Source organism: Pristiophorus japonicus, chromosome 3 (genome assembly GCF_044704955.1).
Source record: "Pristiophorus japonicus isolate sPriJap1 chromosome 3, sPriJap1.hap1, whole genome shotgun sequence".
Classification (NCBI taxonomy): Eukaryota; Metazoa; Chordata; class Chondrichthyes; family Pristiophoridae; genus Pristiophorus; species Pristiophorus japonicus.
The window spans coordinates 152,239,882-152,259,767 of NC_091979.1; the positions used below are offsets into that span (position 1 = coordinate 152,239,882).

The following is a 19,886-nucleotide window of genomic DNA, read 5'->3' on the forward strand; positions in this document are numbered from 1 at the left end:
AATTTAAGACAGAAATAGACAGGTTCTTAAACGATAAGGGGATAAGGGGTTATGGGGAGCAGGAGGGTAAGTGATGCTGAGTCCATGATCAGATCAGCCATGATCTTATTGAATGGCGGAGCAGGCTCGAGGAGCCGTATGGCCTACTCCTGCTCCTATTTCATATGTTCTTATGTCTTTGGTGTTAACCGTACTTTTCACCTTACCACTGAGTAAGCTATTGAATATTTCATTACTTCAATGAACCCCTAGCTGATACTTAATAGACAACTTGTAATTTGACACCATTGAGCAGAATCATTTCAAATGTTTTCACTCCATTGACAGAATCTAGAACTCGAGCATTATTTTGAACAAGTCAATAATTGTTCTTTTGCAGAATGACTCAATGATTCAGAGACCCTGAATCTTTGAATCATACCACAGAGCACCAGTCTACTTTATTCAAGAGACTACGTTCATCCAAATATTTGTTTAATCCACTAATAATAAATGCACATAGTAATTTTGGGTAATGTGTATTGGGTAATTGCTCTGGTAAGTATCTCTGGTATGTAGGTTTAAAAAGGATAACTTTATGCTGTATGGAATAGATATTGATATTATTTGGTCACATTACCAGATTTCAGATTACAAAGGAAAAAGTAGATCACTTATTATTCAGTGTAGTCAAAATTCTTTAAAAAGTTCAGTACACATGCCAAGGAAAGGTAAACCAATAAAAATGGAGAAATTATTAGGACATATATCTCTTTAAGGCTGTAACCATACCCTCACTTTTGCACTGCTCTGAGGTATTCTCTGCTTTGCAGTGTTGTAAAAATGGCAGTATAACTCCAAGTAGCAATCTGACTCCATGGCACACTGTGGTAGTGTTGAAATTCCTGGCAGTTGTGAGTTTGAAACCAGACTTCAAATTCATAGGCAGCATTAACTCAGATTTCCCATAGTTCGGGTGCATAAGCAAGATATTGGATCATTAGGATATTACCCAAGGACTGCTAGACTTATCACCGAGCAAGTTAAAACAGTTTGTTCTGTTTGGTGAGTAAAATTTTGTTACTTCAGTTCTTACTTTCACTTCATTTGGGTTTGAGGTGCACCAGTACACTCAAATGGATGTGCAACGTCAAGCTAACATCCAGCGAATTATTGGTGCAAAAAACACAGAATGACAAGCACTAACATCTTCGCCGAACATCTGTTGTCAGGAAGTTATTGGAGTCTATAATTAAGGACATTGAAACTCTTGAACACCATGAACATTTTCAGCTGATCGGAGAGAGCCAGCATGGATTTGTAAAGGGGAGGTCATGCTTGATGAACTTGATTGAATTTTTTGAAGAGGTGACTGAAGTAGTGGATAGAGGAATGTCTATAGCTGTTATTTATATGGAGTTCCAGAAGGCATTCAATAAACTTTCTCATAAGAGACTGCGAGCTCAAGTTGAAGCTCATGGAATTAAAGGCAAATTATTGACCTGGTTATGCAACTGTCTAGGTGGCAGGAGAGGGGGAGAAATTCACATCGTTTGTGTCTCCCATTAGCGCCCCCGGGACACAAATGATTTCTCAGCCCCCGAGAGGAAGTCGAGCACCCGAATTTGCACTCCACTTCCTCGCGGGGGCGGCATCACCAATTTCGCAGCTGGGGCGAGACTTGCGTGCTGGCCTCAGGAAGTCCCTTCTCGCCTTGGTTACTGCCCTCAAACAAGGCAATACCAAATTTCAATCCCAGAGAATAGGGATAATGGGCAGGTACTAATTGGCAGGACAAGTGGTGCCCCACAAGAATCTGTTGGGGTCTCAACTTTTTAACCTTACTTATTAGATGATGGCATACAAAGCCACATATCCAAGTTTGCCAATGACACAAAGATAGACGGCATTGTAAGCAGTGTATAGAAGCATAGAATTAGAAAGAGATATTAATAGTTTAAACGAATGGGCAAAACTGTGGCAAATGGGTTTCAAAGTAGGCAAATGTGAGGTCATCTACTTGAGCCCTAAAAAGGATAAAACAGAGTACTATCTAAATGGTGAAAAGCTAGAAACAGTGGAGGTTCAAAGAGACTTGGGGGCCCATGTACATAGATCATTAAAATGTCATAGACAGGTACAGAAAATCATCAAAAAGGCTCATGGAATGCTGGCCTTTATATCTAGATGACTAGAATACAAGGGGGTAGACGTTATGCTACAGCTATACAAAGCCCTGGTTGGACCATACCTGGAATACTGAGAACTGTTCTAGGCACCACACTTTATAGAAAAGATATGTTAGCCTTGGAGAGAGTGCATTGTAAATTTACCAGAATGATACCTGGACTCCAAGAGTTATATTATGAGGAGAGATTACACAAACTCAGATTGTATTCCCTGGAATTTAGAAGGTGAAGAGGTGATTTGATTGAAGTTTTCAAGATATTAAGGGGAACCGATAGGGTAGATAGAGAGAAACTATTTCCACTGGTTGGGGGGTCTCGGACTAGGGGGCATAATCTAAAAATTAGAGCCAGACCTTTCAGGAGTGAACTTATGAAATACTTCTAATGCAAAAGATGGTAGAAGTTTGGAACGCTCTTCCACAAATGGCAATTGATGCTTGGTCAACCGTTAATTTTAAATCTGAGGTTGATATTTTGCTAATCAAAGGTATTAAGGGATATGGGCCCAAAGTGGATATATGGAGTTAGATCGCAAATCAGCCATGGTGGAACAGGCTCAAGGGGTTAAATTGCTGACTCGTATTCCTATGTTCCTACTCGGCAAAACACATCCATAAGGGTTTACCTATAGCTTTGTCCTGTTATGTAGTCAAAAGATTGAACTGTGTTGTAACCCGCTGCCAGGAGGTACACAAAAGTAATTCTCATTAACTCGGTCTTAATGTCCCTTCCTTTCTTTGAGAGGAGCTCTTACATTCTCATCATTGCCTTCATGGCACACGCCAATGAAACAGTAATTAGTTCTTTGTCAAAACCGAAGAACAAAGCAAACTAATGTGTCATTGTTGGTACACAAATAACTCTTAATAAGGCCTTGAAAGAGAGAAGTTATCCGACTGTTGACAGACCCTGAATTGGAGTCATTCAGAGAGCATAATTTTACTCGATTCAATAGGAAATGATCATCCCAACATTTGTTTAATCCACTGATTGCCTTTCATTATTGTTTACAGTAATTTTGGTATATAGATCACAACGGGGGGGGAAAATTGCGGTTGGAGGCTTCCTTCGTACGAACGCATCCGACCCCCAAAAAATCTACGAAACTACCTGCTGGGCCTGGAGAAACGTACAATTCCGGTCTGAGGCCTTCATTTGCTGTGCTGCGCACGGGGATTTGTCTTTCACGTACGGATGTGTTGCAATTATGTGGGCCTGGACCACCAATCACTATGCAGTATTCTCATTGATAATAATGGGAACTCTATTTGTACGAGTTCCCATTACTATCAATAAGAATAACCTCCTAAAACACCGAAACACAGCACAATAAATTAAAAACACCTCACGTTTAAAATTAATTGAAATTAAATATAATTAAGGGCTAGACTTTCGTCTTATATCTGCCCATTTAACCGCTGAGATTGAGTTTACCGCCCATATTTGATTATAAATGGACACGAATGCCCAATTATCGCCGGTGTAACTTTTGCATTCAATTATCACCGGGAATTAGCTGAACCGCCCACCCATTTTTAAAAATAAATTCTGATGTCATCACTTGTGCACCACCCAGAAGACTGTTTATAATGGAAACGAACACCCAAACACTGCCCAGATTATCGGTGAGCACTACTTTCGGCATCTCGCCCATCTACCGCCCAAATGATCGCTCACCCAAAAAGATGCTCAAGAAAAGCTGCGCTCACCTGACTTTAATTCAGCGGTATGGACCCCATTTTGTAATTCGGAGGTCTTTTAATAAAAGGCTGCTTCAAGTTCATGGGAGCACTGAAGTAATTAGTGAGTGATTTTAAGGTCGTTTTAAAATCTTGACAACCATCTAAACATATTGTGGTGAATTTTGAGTTTCTATTGCATTTGTACAGGATAATTTAATAATTTTGAAGACATATTAGGGCATTTATAGTAATAGGGCCTGTAATTTCTCAGCTAGTATTGATGACTTATCACATGCTGCAGAATAGAGATGGAAGAAGGGTTATTGAAGAGCATTATGTGCCCAAAGAGGTGGTAGACTGCTGAGGAGGAGGAGACCTTACACCCAACGCATGTACAGGGATAAGCGATCATACCTGGACTTGTCCGATAACATGTGCCTTAGGAGGCTGCACTTCTGAAAGATCATCAGTGAGATATGCCAGCTCATCAAGGGAGATCTGCAACTGACCAGCATCATCAGGACCGCATTGCCCTTTCTATGCATCGGACTCCTTTCAGGCTTCAGCTGGCGACATTTGTGGTATCTCTTCAGCACGCCATTTATTGACGCATTCGACAGGTGACTGAAGTGCTTTACGCTCACAGGATGGGCTTTATAAACTTCCTGATGACTAGGGAGGCACAGAGTGAGAGGGCTTTGGGTTTCTCGAGAATAGCAAACTTCCCCAAGGTGCAGGGAGCAATAGATGACACACATTGCCCTGCGAGCACCTTTTCGGAACCGAAAGGGATTCCACTCCCTGAATGTGCAACTTGTTGTCGACTACAAGCAAATAATCATGGCAGTAAATGCAAATTTTCCAGGCAGCATCCATGATGTGCACATCTTGCATGAGAGCACCGTCTGATTGGTTTAAGAGTCAGCCACAAGGTCACGGTTGGATGCTGGTGGATACAGGACATGGCCTTGCCAGCTGGCTGATGGACCCCCCTGCGTAAGCCCCAGACAGAAGCAGAGAAGTGCTACAACGAAAGCCATATAGCCATATGTAATATCGCCGAAAAGATAAATGGAATGCTTAAGCAGCACTTCAGATGCCTGGGCCACTCATGAGGCGACTTACAATACCACCCTGAGCAGGTCGCCGAGTTCATTGCGGTGTGCTGCATGTTGTATAACTTAGCTATCAGGAGCGGACAAGAATTGCCAGATGGGACTGCCGGTCCGCCTCAGGAGAGAGGGGAGGCAGAAGAGGTGGACAAGGACCTCGGGGAGGATCATCAGGCTGGCGTTGAAGCCATACCCCCACCCCACCCCAGATCGCAGGAAAAACCCCATGGTAGTTACGCTGCTGCAAAACTGTTGTGTCAGCAGCTCATAAATGAATGCTTTGCGTGAAGTTACATTGGTGACAGTTATAGTTGCGTTATGTTGCATTTCATCCTGACCTGGCCTCGCCATTGTTTGCAACCCTTGTACTGATGTTTAACCTTTGTTATTGGCAGACACTGCACAACAATGTTGAGTTAAATAATTATGTAATAATTACAACATTTATTAGATTTTTTCAACAAACTAGTGAAAAAAATAAACACATACATAAATATAAACACCCATCTCCCCCCCCCCGACCTCCACCCCAACAGTGACATTTTTTTAAATATTTAACAATTTTTCAACAATTAAAATATAACATGACAAACACCCACCCAACAATCAGCAAATTTATAATAATAATAATGTCCCCCCTCCTCCTCTATCTGTGGCCATGCTTCCATTTGCCTCTACTGCCCCTGGTCTGAACCCCCCCTTTCCCATTTACACCCTACCACCTACCCGCCTTACAACAGGGCACCTCGCGTACTGCTGTTGTGGGGGGAGGGCTGACGGTGGCAGAGTCACAATGGAAGCTGGAGAAGCCGGAAAAGACGTTTTGCAAAGAAACGTCTTTCGAGTCAGAAGCAACTGCTTCCTCCTGACTCACATCTGTCCTCATGGGCGGTACGGCACCTTGGGGTGTAGTGTCGTATCCTGAGACCACCGCCTGCTGCATGGCATCGATGCAATCGGCCATTCTCCGCATTGCCGCAACCATCTGCGCCATGTCTTCCGAAATTCGCGCAGTGCGGCAACTTGACCGGTCAATCCACCCATTGCCTGGAAGAGCTCGCGACCAATGTCGACGCTTGTCCTTGATAGTTTAACCATGTCCAGGTTGACATCTGCCTGTCGTTGAGCAATTCTACCTCGCCGAACCAACCTCCGTGGGGTTGGCGTAGGCATTGGGCCACTCAGGGTGCCCTGCTGCAAGGAGCTTGGCTCCGCTGCTTCCTCAGTGGAAGACGACGTGGCCGCAGGAAAATTGGAGCAGCCTGCTTGAGGTTCATCATCCGCCGCCTCGCTGGTGTCCTCGCTGGTGTCTTCGGTGGTCAACAAGACCCGAACAAGTAGTAATGAAGATCTTGGGGCCTCAACGCTTCCTGATTGCTCCTGGGGAGCCTAGAAAACATAATTATGAGGTTAGTAGAAGAGAAGGGGAGGCCAGGGGGACATGAAAATGCTTACGCTACGCAGGAATATGTACGAGGAGCAACACTACTGCTATATCACTGATAGACGTTACATATAATTAACATCATGATTGTAATGCCATGCAGACTCTGTACTATGATATTTCATGATCCCATCATTAATTACATAACATTACATCAATCATATACTATACTGAAATGGCATTAAATTACTTTAAATCACCAATGGTTTATACATTACTCACGTGGCGCAACAATGGGTTCAGCACCACCACGGATGGCCGAACGATTATGCTCCCCCACTAGTGCCAAGACTTGCTCCTCCAAATCTGTGAGCTGGCAGAGTGCTGCAGGTCCTCCTCCGGGCCGCCTCTATTTTTGGAAATCTTCCTCTGCAAAAGTGACAAGAGCATGGCATAGGCTAATTGCCTAGGTACTATTACAGATATTACTGGATACTATTACACAACATACAGATAATCCACAATTAGTCTTTGCCTATGCTATTCATCGTTAACGTTATATGCTAATACGCTTTGTATGCAATTGAATGCATGGTTATATCTACGATATCTAGAATAAATTTAATAAGATCATAGTTCGGAACTAACGCATGACACCAATTACAATCCGGCAGATGTACATTTTAATTAATGAATCATTACAATTATAAATTTAATAATTTAATACTTACTCTTCCAGAACCAACCAGGTCGTTCCAGCGCTTGCGGCACTGATTTAGCTCAGACATCGTGGGCCCCGATGAAACTACCTCGGCGATCTCCGCCCATATCCTCTGGTATACACTGGGGGGGGGGGGGGGGACCACCCCTGGTTAATTTTGCCCAATGAGTTTTCACCTCGTGGACCAGGGCAGCATTCGCTTCCTCTGAAAACCTCTTGGCTCTCCTTCTCCCACCCACCTCACCACCATCACTCACTCCCGACTCCACGTAATCCATCTGAATTTTTATAATCTGCTTTACAATCAACTACTTTCTCTACAGTCTCTCTTTCAAGTCTTCTGAGCATGCGCAGATGACCCCTAATCTCATGAATTGTGGGAAAAGTTAATCACCTAAAAAACATCATGCATGCGCAGAATGGCCGTTGCATTGGACGGCGGCCTTGCACGATGGAATAAATCGCTATCACCCATTTCACATCGTGATTGCTAGTGCCCAAATTAAAAAAGTGAAACTAGCGGTTTTTAAAATGGACGATATTCCAGCGATCCTGAAAAATAAAACCACAAACCCCGGAAAAGTTGACCATTTTTGGGCGATATCGATATAAATAGAAAGTTGAGCCCTAAAATGTTTTCGAAAAAAAATATTTTTTGGAATTTTTAAAAATGTGTTTTAATAGGGTTAAAATAAACTTACCTTAGTGGACAGGGTTTTTAAACATAAAAATGAGCGATTACATTTAATTTTTCTATGTTTTAAAAGTGTTACGCTGGTAAAAGTAAGCTATGCGCCTGCTTTTACCAGGAGTAAAAGTTTGAGTTGGTCAAATAGCCCAATCTCTCCTGCGCGGTGTCCTTCTTCCGGGGATGCGTTCGATCTGTGAAGAAATTTGGACAGATTGGAATAGCCGGTTTTCAGCACATGCGCATTGCACCCCGAGAACCGGCTTTTGCGCGGCCTCGCCGGATCCAGCGAGGCCGCAATTTTCAGCCCAGTACATAGATATTTCAAAAGCAGTATATTATCTAAATTTATTCTCGTTTTCAGCACTAAACCTCTTTAATTTCATCGTTCCGATTGGGAAGACATTATTGAATGTAGTTGTTTAATAATCAATGCATGAGAAAATGCTGCCTTTGAATCAGATTTCCAATAAACTGGTGTGCACTGTATAATGTAGGTGACATGGAAATTCAATGACTTTCCTTGCTATTTTATTCTCTTGGGGAATGTCCAGAAGCCGCTTTTACTCAGAAATCTATAAACAACAGACAATTCCATTTGATTCTGCTTTGAAACTATCTTTTTTATTAAACAGTTGCATAAATCCAGTTGCAGTGATGGTACTTGCTAACTTTGTGCAAGTAGTTCAAGCCAGACATGCCAGGTTCTATCTGGTAAAGCGGTACACAATTTTACATTGAATAGAACCATCTCCTCCTTCCAGAAATATGAATCTGTATGATGGCCATATCAAAGAGTACACATGAGATAAAAATACCTTCTTTAGATTGCACTTCTAAAACCTGCCAGATTTTGAGGACAATCTCATGTAGATATCCAAATGCAAAGTTGTATATGGAGGCGGCAATATTCTTGCCCTCTGCACAGAGTCCAAATAGCAGTCCCAGAAACCGAAACCTGAATGAAAGTTGAGCAGCTATGCCAGTAGTTTTATGCCAAAATAAGCTTTACTTGTTATCGATGTTAATCACATTTGCTATTTTCCTCTCAGGGATATTGTTTGATGAGACAATTGCTCCAGATAATGAATTAATTTGCTTCCCCAGTCTGCCAACTTGTACATATCAACACTTCAAACAAAGGCGTGCCTAACCACCTAACTTGACTTTGGTTTCAGAACACAGAATGTCAGCAACAGGAAACCAGTGGACTCTTATTAAAGGTATAGATGCATCAGGAGTTTCCTGTATTGGCTACTCCCTCAATGTAAAGAAAAATGAACTTTTAGATATAACAATTTAAAAAGCCAATTTTTACTTCATGCTTACACGATCTGATCACATAATTAAAAAAAATTCCCAGTTGGAGGCAGCACAAAAACTCTCATCACGAGAATCAGTGGTAGCACTTTCGCCTCGGAATCAGAATGTTAGCCGTGGCTCAGTTGTTAGCACTCGCGCCCGAGTCAGAAGGTTGTGGGTTCATATCCAAGAGACCCGAGTACCAAAATTTAGGTGGACACTCCAGTGCAGTACTGAGGAAGTGCTGCACTGTCGGAGGTACCGTCCTTTGGCTGTGACGTTAAACCGAAGACGCGTTTGCCCCCTCAGATGGATGCAAAAGATTCCATGGCACTATTTCAAAAGAGCAAGAAAGTTCTTCCCAATATTTATCCTTCAACTGACATCACTAAAACAGATTAACTGGTCGTTATCACATTTATATTTGTGGGTCCTTGCTGTGTGTAAACTGGCTGTCGCGTTTCCAACATTACATCAGTGACTACACTTCAAAAGTACTTCATTAACTGTGAAACACTTTGGGATGTTCTGAGGTTGTGAAAGTTGCTATATAAATGCAAGTCTTTCTTTCTATGGAAAAATTAGCATTATCTTTCTCTGAATTTAGTTAAGTTTTCTTGATAATTTTTGATCTTCTGCCAACCATCTTCACTACGACAAAATTGAAGAGTTGAATATTTCTAACCAAGAACATTGCAACCCATAGAAATTGATGAGGACCAGTGGTCAATTTTCCTCAGCAGAGTTACTGACAGTCTTTTCAGCATCAAAGGTAAGATATTATTTTCTCTCCATTGACCAGTCTGTCTATTAGTCAGCTGTGATTGATGATCACTTCTGACAAAAGGTCATCGAGGTGAAATGTTAACTCTGTTTCTCCCTCCACCAATGCTGCCTGAGCTGCTGAGTGTTTCCAACACTTTCCGTTTTTATTTCAGATTTCCAACATCTACAGTATTTTGCTTTTGTGACTGATGACCACATGTGTTTCAGTTGAGGAGTTTGTAGAGTGGTGCCATCAGTAAAGAGACAGTCGGAGGCTTCCCACAAGCAGAAGCCTCCAACCTGGAAAAAAAATCTATGCACTTAGCCGATGGTCCAGGAGGTTTGGACACTTGCGCTCCTGGGTCTCTATGCATCGGCCTGCGTAGAGGCCCACGTATCCCAGGGGTGAATACGGTTCACAAGTGCCCCTGGGATTACGTGGGCAGGCCAACCAATGAAAGGAGGGGATCCCCATTCATACTTATGGTGATTCCGTACATACACAAGAATAAATGGGAATAACCCCAAAAAGACTGAAAATAAATTAAAAAGCATCACATTTAAAATCAAAATTGCACCTAAATATTAAAAACAAAAATGTAATTTTTGAATATATTTACTTCACAGGTTTTTAAATGTATAAATTATTGAAAATTTTTTTTTTTTCTGTGCTTTAAAAGTCTTACGCTGGTAAAGGCAGGTCTTACACCTGCGTTTAACCAGGCATTAGAATTTCAGACATTCGCTGGGCAGATGTTGGGCAAATAACCCAACTCTCCGCCCACGGAGATCCTTTTCCCGGGAATGCATGCGATCTATCAAGCTCGCAAGTTCTGGGTTTTAGTGCATGTGCTTTGCATGCCGAAACCCTGAACTCGTACGCACACATAGGGGCGGCAAATTACGGCCCATAATTTATGAAATCCATAGATCAATTAAAATAATGAAGGAATGACCAAACAAGCTTCTTTTGTTGTGATTCAGCATTTGCTAAGTCACATATCAGTTCACCAACTCAATCAATATGCTACAAAACATAGAAAATAGGTGCAGGAGTAGGCCATTCAGCCCTTCGATCCTGCATCATCATTCAATAAGACCAAGGCTGATCATTCACCTCAGTATCCCTTTCCTGCTTTCTCTCCATACCCCTTGATCTCTTTAGCCGTAAGGGCCATATCTAACTCCCTCTTGAATATATCCAACGAACTGGCATCAACAACTCTGTGGTCGAGAATTCCACAGGCTAACAACTCTGAGTGAAGAAGTTTCTCCTCATCTCGGTCCTAAATGGCTTACCCCTTTATCCTTTAGACTGTGTCCCCTGGTTCTGGACTTCAACAATCGGGAACATTCTTCCTGCGTCGAACATGTCCCGTCTCATCAGAATTTTATGTTTCTATGAGATCCGCGCTCATCCTTCTAAACTCCAATGAATACAGGCCTATTCGATCCAGTCTCTCCTCAGATGTCAGGCCTGCCATCCCAGGAATCAGGCTCGAGGGGCTAGATGGCCTACTCCTGTTCCTAATTCTTATGTTCTGGTGAACCTTCGCTGCACTCCCTCAATAGCATAAACGTCCTTCCTCAGATTAGGAGACCAAAACTGAACACAATATTCCAGGTGAGGCCTCACCAAGGCCCTGTGCAACTGCAGTAAGACCTCCCTGCTCCTATACTCAAATCCCCTAGCTATGAAGGGCAACATGCCATTTGCCTTCTTCACCGCCTGCTATACCTGCATGCCAACTTTCAATGACTGATATACCATGACCCCCAGGTCTCGTTGCACCTCCCCCTTTTCCTAATCTGACACCATTCAGATAATATTCTGCCTTTGTGTTTTTGCCACCAAAGTGGATAATCTCACATTTATCTACATTATACAGCATCTGCCATGGACTTGCCCACTCACCTAACCTGTCCAAGTCAACCTGCAGCCTCTTAGCATCCTCCTCACAGCTCACACCGCCACCCAGCTTAGTGTCATCTGCAAACTTGGGAGATATTATACTCAATTCCTTCATCTAAATCGTTGTCGTATATTGTAAATAGCTGGGGTCCCAGCACTGAGCCCTGCGGCACCCCACTAGTCACTGCCTGCCATTCTGAAAAGGATCCGTTTATCCCGACTCTCTGCTTCCTGTCTGCCAACCAGTTCTCTATCCACGTCAGTACATTAGCCCCAATACCATGTGCTTTAATTTTGCACACCAATCCCTTGTCAAAAGCCTTTTGAAAGTCCAAATCCACCACAATCACTGGTTCTCCCTTGTCCACTCTACTAGTTACATCCTCAAAACATTCTGGAAGATTTGTCAAGCATGATTTCCCTTTCATAAATCCATGCTGACTTGGACTGATCCCGTCACTGCTTTCCAAATGCGCTGCTTTCTCATTTTTAATAATTGATTCCAACATTTTCCCCACTACTGATGTCAGGCTAAGCCGTCTATAATTCCCTGTTTTCTCTCTCCCTCCTTTCTTAAAGTGGTGTTATATTAGCTACCCTCCAGTCCATAGGAACTGATCCATAGTCGATAGACTGCTGGAAAATGATCACCAATGCATCCACTATTTCTCGGGCCACTTCCTTAAATACTCTGGGATGCAGACTATCAGGCCCTAGGGATTTATGGGCCTTCAATCCCATCAATTTCCCCAATACAATTTCCTGACTAATAAGGATTTCCTTCAGTTCCTCCTTCTCGGTCCCCTAGTATTTCTGGAAGGTTATTTGTGTCTTCCTTCGTGAAGACAAAACCAAAGTATTTGTTCAATTGGTCTGCCATCTTTGTTCCCCATTATAAATTCACCTGATTCTGACTGCAAGGGACCTACGTTTGTCTTAGAAACATAGAAAATAGGTGCAGGAGTAGGCCATTCGGCCCTCCTAGCCTGCACCGCCATTCAATGAGTTCATGGCTGAACATGCAACTTCAGTACTCCATTCCTGCTTTCTCACCATACCCCTTGATCCCCCTAGTAGTAAGGACTTCATCTAACTCCTTTTTGAATATATTTAGTGAATTGGCCTCAACAACTTTCTGTGGTAGAGAATTCCACAGGTTCACCACTCTCTGAGTGAAGAAATTCCTCCTCATCTCGGTCCTAAATGGCTTACCCCTTATCCTTAGACTGTGTCCCCTGGTTCTGGACTTCCCCAACATTGGGAACATTCTTCCTGCATCCAACCTGTCTAAACCCGTCAGAATTTTAAACGTTTCTATGAGGTCCCCTCTCATTCTTCTGAACTCCAGTGAATACAAGCCCAGTTGATCCAGTCTTTCTTGATAGGTCAGTCCCGCCATCCCAGGAATCGGTCTGGTGAACCTTCGCTGCACTCCCTCAATAGCAAGAATGTCCTTCCTCAGGTTAGACGACCAAAACTGTACACAATACTCCAGGTGTGGCCTCACCAAGGCCCTGTACAACTGTAGCAACACCTCCCTGCCCCTGTACTCAAATCCCCTCGCTATGAAGGCCAACATGCCATTTGCTTTCTTAACCGCCTGCTGTACCTGCATGCCAACCTTCAATGACTGATGTACCATGACACCCAGGTCTCTTTGCACCTCCCCTTTTCCTAATCTGTCACCATTCAGATAATAGTCTGTCTCTCTGTGGGGGTGTCGCAGGGATCACTAATCTTTTTCTCTTCACATCTGTAGAAGCTATATAAAATCCAGCTTCTCATTGAGGTCAGGAAACTATACTGTATCGAAGGTTTGAGGAATGCTGACTGTGAGCGCTGAGCACTAAAATAAGTCGCACTTCTGATTTGCAATTCATGTATAAAATGAAACCGTACAAAATACACTACATCACTTAATGTCTCAATTAGGTTTAATTCTTTAAAATTACATTACTGACGTTTTGGTTAAATATTTATTACTACCACAACTGATTGTCCGCACAAACCATTTCAGTTAGAAACTGTACATCATTAGATTGTATAAACCTTGCAAACATTACTGATACAATTTTGTTTCAAAATTAACAGTTTACATCACTAAATAGATTACAAAAATGCTTGCATCACACAAGTCTCAAATATTCTTTCAAAATGATTAGATCACAGAACTGCCTCCACTGTAACATTTGTGTCTCAATAAGTCACAAGAGTGATATTATGGTCAAAGCATATGTAAACTTATGCACTGACTTTATAACCTGCAGATGTTTGGTCACTTGATTTACAGACTTTGGTGCAAGTGTCAGCTGCAGGTTGTGATGAAAACAGGGTTCCTATTTTCTCCAAGTTGGACATCGATGCAAAAATGGGTAAAAAATCATTTGACAATGGCTTTACCTTTCATCTAAATATGAAGCTCCCATTTTCTAAATATGGGTTGTGCATTAAAAATTCAAACGTTTTATAATGAGCTTGTGCCAGCCATTCTAAGAACTGTCCTTAGTAGGAATTCAGTAAGAAGTTAGCAGAATGTACTCAGTTGATTTTGGAAAAAAATCAAAATCGAATTAAAAAAAGTCGGGAGGATGTGGTGGCACAGTAGGCTCAGGTACGATCATGCAACGAGTCATTACACTTGCCTACAAACCTGAGATTCTCAGCATAATGAGTTCCCAATCAGACCTGTAAATAGAACACTATTCGATTCAACTTGATAAAACTGAGTTCAACGAAATTCCCCTGTCCAATTTGCAGGAATCTAGTGTTGGATTCAAGGAATTTCAATGGTAATGATGCTCTGTTTCTAGGCATCTTTAGCATTCTTTGTAAATACCTGACGTATTTACAAAATGTGCACAGTGTGACACAAGACTATTATTACTGCAATCGTTTTTATTCTTTTAAAAGATGTATAGCTTTGATGCCTTAATTATTTTCCAGATGTCTCAATATTAGCTGTCAACTGGACATGTGATTATTATGGTTAGAGATAACACTGCAGAAGAGGGGAAGAGGGAGTCAATATGCGACTGTACCTTGAGTGCTTACTGACAAATACTGGTGGAGCCCAAGAGCAAGCGACTGCCTATCCTCTTCACCAAAGGTAAAAGGGCTCAACACAGGCAAGAAAATACTTGGAAAAAAGACACCCTAATTTTAAAGAATGTTTCATAGAGCATGATATCTAAACTTAAAAATGTTTAATTAATTTTAAAAAGAACTTTCAAAACTGTCAATGTACACATTTGTTAAATTGCTACTTTTTTTGTATGTCACCAATATTTTATTTTTCACCCTGTTCTGAAGGATAAGATTGCAAATATTACATTCCCCAAATCTACCCGGCATGCTTGCTTCCCATGCACAGGGATGCAAAGGCAAATATAATTTGCCTTTATTTTGCACAAAGTACCCAGTAGTGTTTGATCTGCCAATTTTATTGCGTTATCAACTGCTGTCCAAAACTATCTAAAGCCACTTCAAGCAATATTCCCTTGTTTTAACATACCTTGGCCCTGAAATTATTTCATTGGATAGTAGCACGCTAAAGCTAAATTCGGTCGTCTGAAATTCTTCTGTGTTATTTTAGTGCATGCATTAAAAATGTTTAATGACTTCATTAAGATAGTTGAAAGAAGAATTTCAGACGAACACTTTATGCCTTTGCATGCGAGAATCCCATGGTATAATTTTACTGCCCGGTTTCATCGCTTTCCATTCTCACCCTTTGGAATTCCTGTATCTCTGTCTCCGACTGCCATTTCCCTCTGAGCAAGGATAGTTTAGTTTACAGAATTCCCGATAGCAAAAGTGGTCCTACCATCATCCTTCCACCTAATATATAGTGCATCATTGCGAGGCTTAGCTAAAATCTGGAATAGCTTGACTGGTTGGGGAGTTGAAGTTCGTGGGCTGGGGTTTCAGTTGTGCAGTGTACAGCTAAATATGAAAACTTCCTACAGTCAAGATTCTCAAGTTCTAAAAACAGAAAATTCTGGAAACACTGTGGATCAAAGCAGCATCTGTGAAGAAACAGCCTTCTGCCCTCAATTATAACCACTGCTCCCATTTATTTTGGACAGCAGTGGCTGATAATGATTCTGCTGCTGACATTTACAGCTCCACTAAACCCATCTTTTGTTTCTTCACTTGTCCCATTACCATCCCCTTTTGATTTGCACCATCATCCCTTTTGACATTTAATCTCTCCTGCCTTCCACTCTATCATAGGCCTTCCCCTTTTGTTCTTTCCTCCACTCCCCCCTTTTCCTATCTCTGTACTTGCTTAAAACCCGTTACATCTCCAACCTTTGCCAGTTATAATAAAAGGTCACTTCTCTAGCCACAGATGCTGCCTGACCGGTTGAGTATTTCCAGCATTTTTGGTTTTTATTTCAGATTTCCAGCATCTGCAATATTTTGTTTTTGTTCTCAAGCTCTTTTTACTCAGGCAAGGTGAAGATAGAATCCCAAAAATTCAAAACCAGCTTTTGGATCTCAAGCTGAAATAATTATTATAGGCAACCATAACATATTCAAGTCTCTTTGGAGATGTCTGAATGTGGTCAAAGGTGTTATGTATAAAAGCCCTGAAATGGTCAGTTTAAAAAAAAAGGCCATCACACAAGGCAATTAGTAATGTGCCTAGAGAGCAATCTAATTCAGTGCAACATCCTGACTTAAAGATATAATACTCTGGATTTTCATTTAGAGCAAGATTAAAATTTTACAGAACTGTACATAAAGTATAATCTTAAATTTTCCAAATACTGGGAACTTTTAACAGGTTACATCATGTAACAATTCAGCAAATGCATGCCAATAATGACCAAACACAATTATGTAGCACCATTACATTTAAAAAAAATACAAAACATACATTGAGAGATGCTACATGTGTAATGAGTTGAATTGGCAGGTCATCATGGTGCATGGTCATTTATACCAAGCAACAAAGTGCATGTAAAACTAATGAAAGTGTAACAAAGTAAGGGACCCTGTACAAGTGCACCAGTCCGAAGGCCGCCATGGCAATGGTCAAGAGGAGCTGCAGTCTTGCTGTGTGTTTCAGTAGCTTGCTAACATGAAAAATAAAAGCAATTAGTTATACAGAGAATTAAACATCTACTTGTATTTGCATTTAAGGTAAAGGTACTTGCATTTTGCAATGCCTTACTGTGTCAAAACAAAAGTCTCAGTGTAACTACAGGCAATAGGACTTGATTTTATTAAATTAACCCACAATGACCAGTGAGGAAACAGACGTAAAATGATTGGTAGTGTTTCAAATAGTTCGCGAGATGACAAGTTATTTTTGACTATGTTGACAGGTGCATATGTAATGTTGATAAAACATAACATAATAGGAACAGGAATAGGCCATATGTCCCTCGAACCTGCTCTGCCATTTAATACGATCATGGCTGATCCGAACATGGCCTCAGATCCACTTCCCTGTCCAATCCCCATAACCCCTTATTACCTTATCAGTTAAGAAACTGTCTGTCTGTCTTAAATTTATTCAATGACCCAGCTTCCACAGCTCTGAGGCAGCGAATTCCACAGATTTACAACCCTCAGAAGAAATTCCTCATCTCCGTTTTAAACGGGCGGCCCCTTATTCTAAGATTATGCCCGAGTTAGAGTCTTCCCCATCCGTGGAAACATCCTCTCTGCATCCACCTTGTCAAGCCCCCTCAATCTTATACATTGATAAGATCACCTCTCAATCTTCTGAATTCCAATGAGTAGAGGCCCAATCTACTCAATCTTTCTTCATAAGTCAACCCCCTCATCTCCAGAATCAATCTAGTGAACCTTCTCTGAACTGCCTCCAAAACAAGTATATCCTTTCTTAAATATGGAAACCTAAACTGCACACAGTATTCTTGGTGTGGCCTCAACAATACCCTGTATAACTGTAGCAAGACTTCCCTGCTTTTATCCTCCATCCCCTTTGCAATAAAGGCCAAGATTCCATTGGCCTTCCTGATCACTTGCTGTACCCTCATACTAACTGTGTGTTTCATGCACCAGGACCCCCAGGTCCTGCTGCACTTTTCAATTTTTCTCCATTTAAATAATAACTTGCTCTTCGATTTTTTTCTGCCAAAGTGCATAACCTCACACTTCCCAACATTATACTCCATCTGCCAAATTTTTGCCCACTCACTTAGCCTGTTTATGTCCTTTTGCAGAGTTGTGTCCTCCTCACACATTGCTTTTCCTCCAATCTTTGTATCGTCAGCAAACTTGGCTACATTACACTCGGTCCCTTCTTCCAAGTCGTTAATATAGATTATAAATAGTTGGGGTCCCAGCACTGATCCCTGCAGCACCCCACAGTGATGGCAGGGGAAGGTGGCAATGTTCTACTCGAGTTCAAATTCAAGGAACCCACGTTGTCTGACTGAATGGCTAGAGCTGTCTAGAAATAGCCTCCTACTTGCCACTTCAGTGAAGGTCAAGCAGGAAGACTCAGGAGAAAATATTAACCAGGGAATGATTGATGGGAAAACTCACCCAGGCATGGGTGCTTCAAGATTCTTTATACATTCATAACTGTCAGAGGGCTTTGAGCACAACGGACTGACTTTTTATGTGCGAGAACAACTAGACAGTGAGTCAACCTGTACTCTTCTGTCAAACCCAGTCTGCAGTGGCAGAATTATCTAAGCAGCCAATGATGCATGGTTTGTTGGTATTATAAAATCAGCACAAAGTGCATTTACAAAATGGGAAACTTAAAACGTTGAAATTCTTGGGGAGGTAAAATCCGTTATTCGACAGCTATAAAATGTGACTGCTCCTCATCACATATCAAGGAGTTTACTATTGGATGGAGATTGATGGTCTACTTTAGATCAGAATTATAGATCGGACTTTTAGCAATGAAAGATTTAAAAAATAAAATATCCTTTTGTTGGACAATATTCTGTAATGAATGCTTGCTTAAAAAAAGGTACTTGTGTTGAGATATATTTTGCTGGAATCCTTGGAGAATGTCACGAGCAGGATGGATAAGGAGGAACCAGCGGATGTGGTCTATTTGGATTTCCATTCGATAAGGCGCCACGTAAAAGGTTACTGCACAAGACAAGAGCTCACGGGGTTGGGGGTAATATATTAACTTGGATAGAGGATTGGCTAACATACAGTAAACAGAGTTGGGATAAATGGGTCATTTTCCAGTTGGCAAGCCACAGGGATCGGTGCAATATTAGTGACTTGGATGAAGGGATCGAGTGTAATGTAGCCAAGTTTGCTGATGACACAAAGATAGTCAGGAAAGCAAGTTGTGAGGAGGACACAAAGAATCTGCAAAGGGATATAGACAGGTTAAGTGAATGGGCAAACATTATGGCAGATAGAGTATAATGTGGGAAAGTGTGAGGTTATCCACTTCGGCAGGAAAAATAAAAACGCAATTTATTTGAATGGAAGAGAAAGTACAACATGCTGCAGTACAGGGGGACCTGGGGGTACTTGTGCAAGAAACACAAAGTTAGAATGCAGGTACAGTAAGTAATCAGGAAGGCAAATGGAATGTTGGCCTTTATTGCAAGGGAGAGAGAGTATAAAAGCAGGTAAGTCCTTGCTACAACTGTACAGGGTTTGGTGAGACCACACAGAGTGCTCCGTACAGTTTTGGTCTCATTTAAGGAGGGATATACTTGCATTGGAGGTTCACAAGGTTGATTCCTGAGATGAAGGGGTTAACATGAAGAAAGGTTAAGCAGGTTGGGCTTATACTCATTGGAGTTTAGAAGAACAAGAAGTGATCTTATTGAAACATATTAGATACTAAGGGGGCTCAACAAGGTGGATGCAGAGAAGATGTTTCCACTCGTGGGGGAATCTAGAACTAAGGAGCATAGTCTAAGAATAAGGGGTCACCCATTTAGAACAGAGATGAGGAGGAATTTCTTCTGAGGGTCATAAATGTGTGGAATTCTCTGCCCCAGAGAGAAGTGGAGGCTGGGTCATTGAATGTTTTTAAGGTGGAGATAGACAGATTTCTGAACGATAAGGGAGTGAAGGGTTATGGGGAGTAGGCAGGGAAGTGGAGCTGAGCCCAAGATCAGATCAGCCATTTTATTAAATGGCAGAGCAGGCTCGAGGGGCCAAATGGCCTACTCCTGCTCCCATT

At 41.7% G+C, this 19,886-nt stretch overlaps 1 protein-coding gene across 1 annotated transcript in view; it reads right to left on the reverse strand.

The window, feature by feature from the left end:
* Positions 1–19,886, reverse strand: part of pgap1 (post-GPI attachment to proteins inositol deacylase 1) — a 176,572-nt gene that overhangs the window by 17,005 nt on the left and 139,681 nt on the right. The window contains exons 27-28 of the mRNA XM_070873735.1: positions 16,683–16,815; positions 6,113–6,351 (exon numbers count right to left, since the gene is read on the reverse strand). Of these exons, the coding sequence (XP_070729836.1) occupies positions 6,113–6,351; positions 16,683–16,815 (372 nt within the window). The remainder of the gene's footprint in view (positions 1–6,112; positions 6,352–16,682; positions 16,816–19,886) is intronic.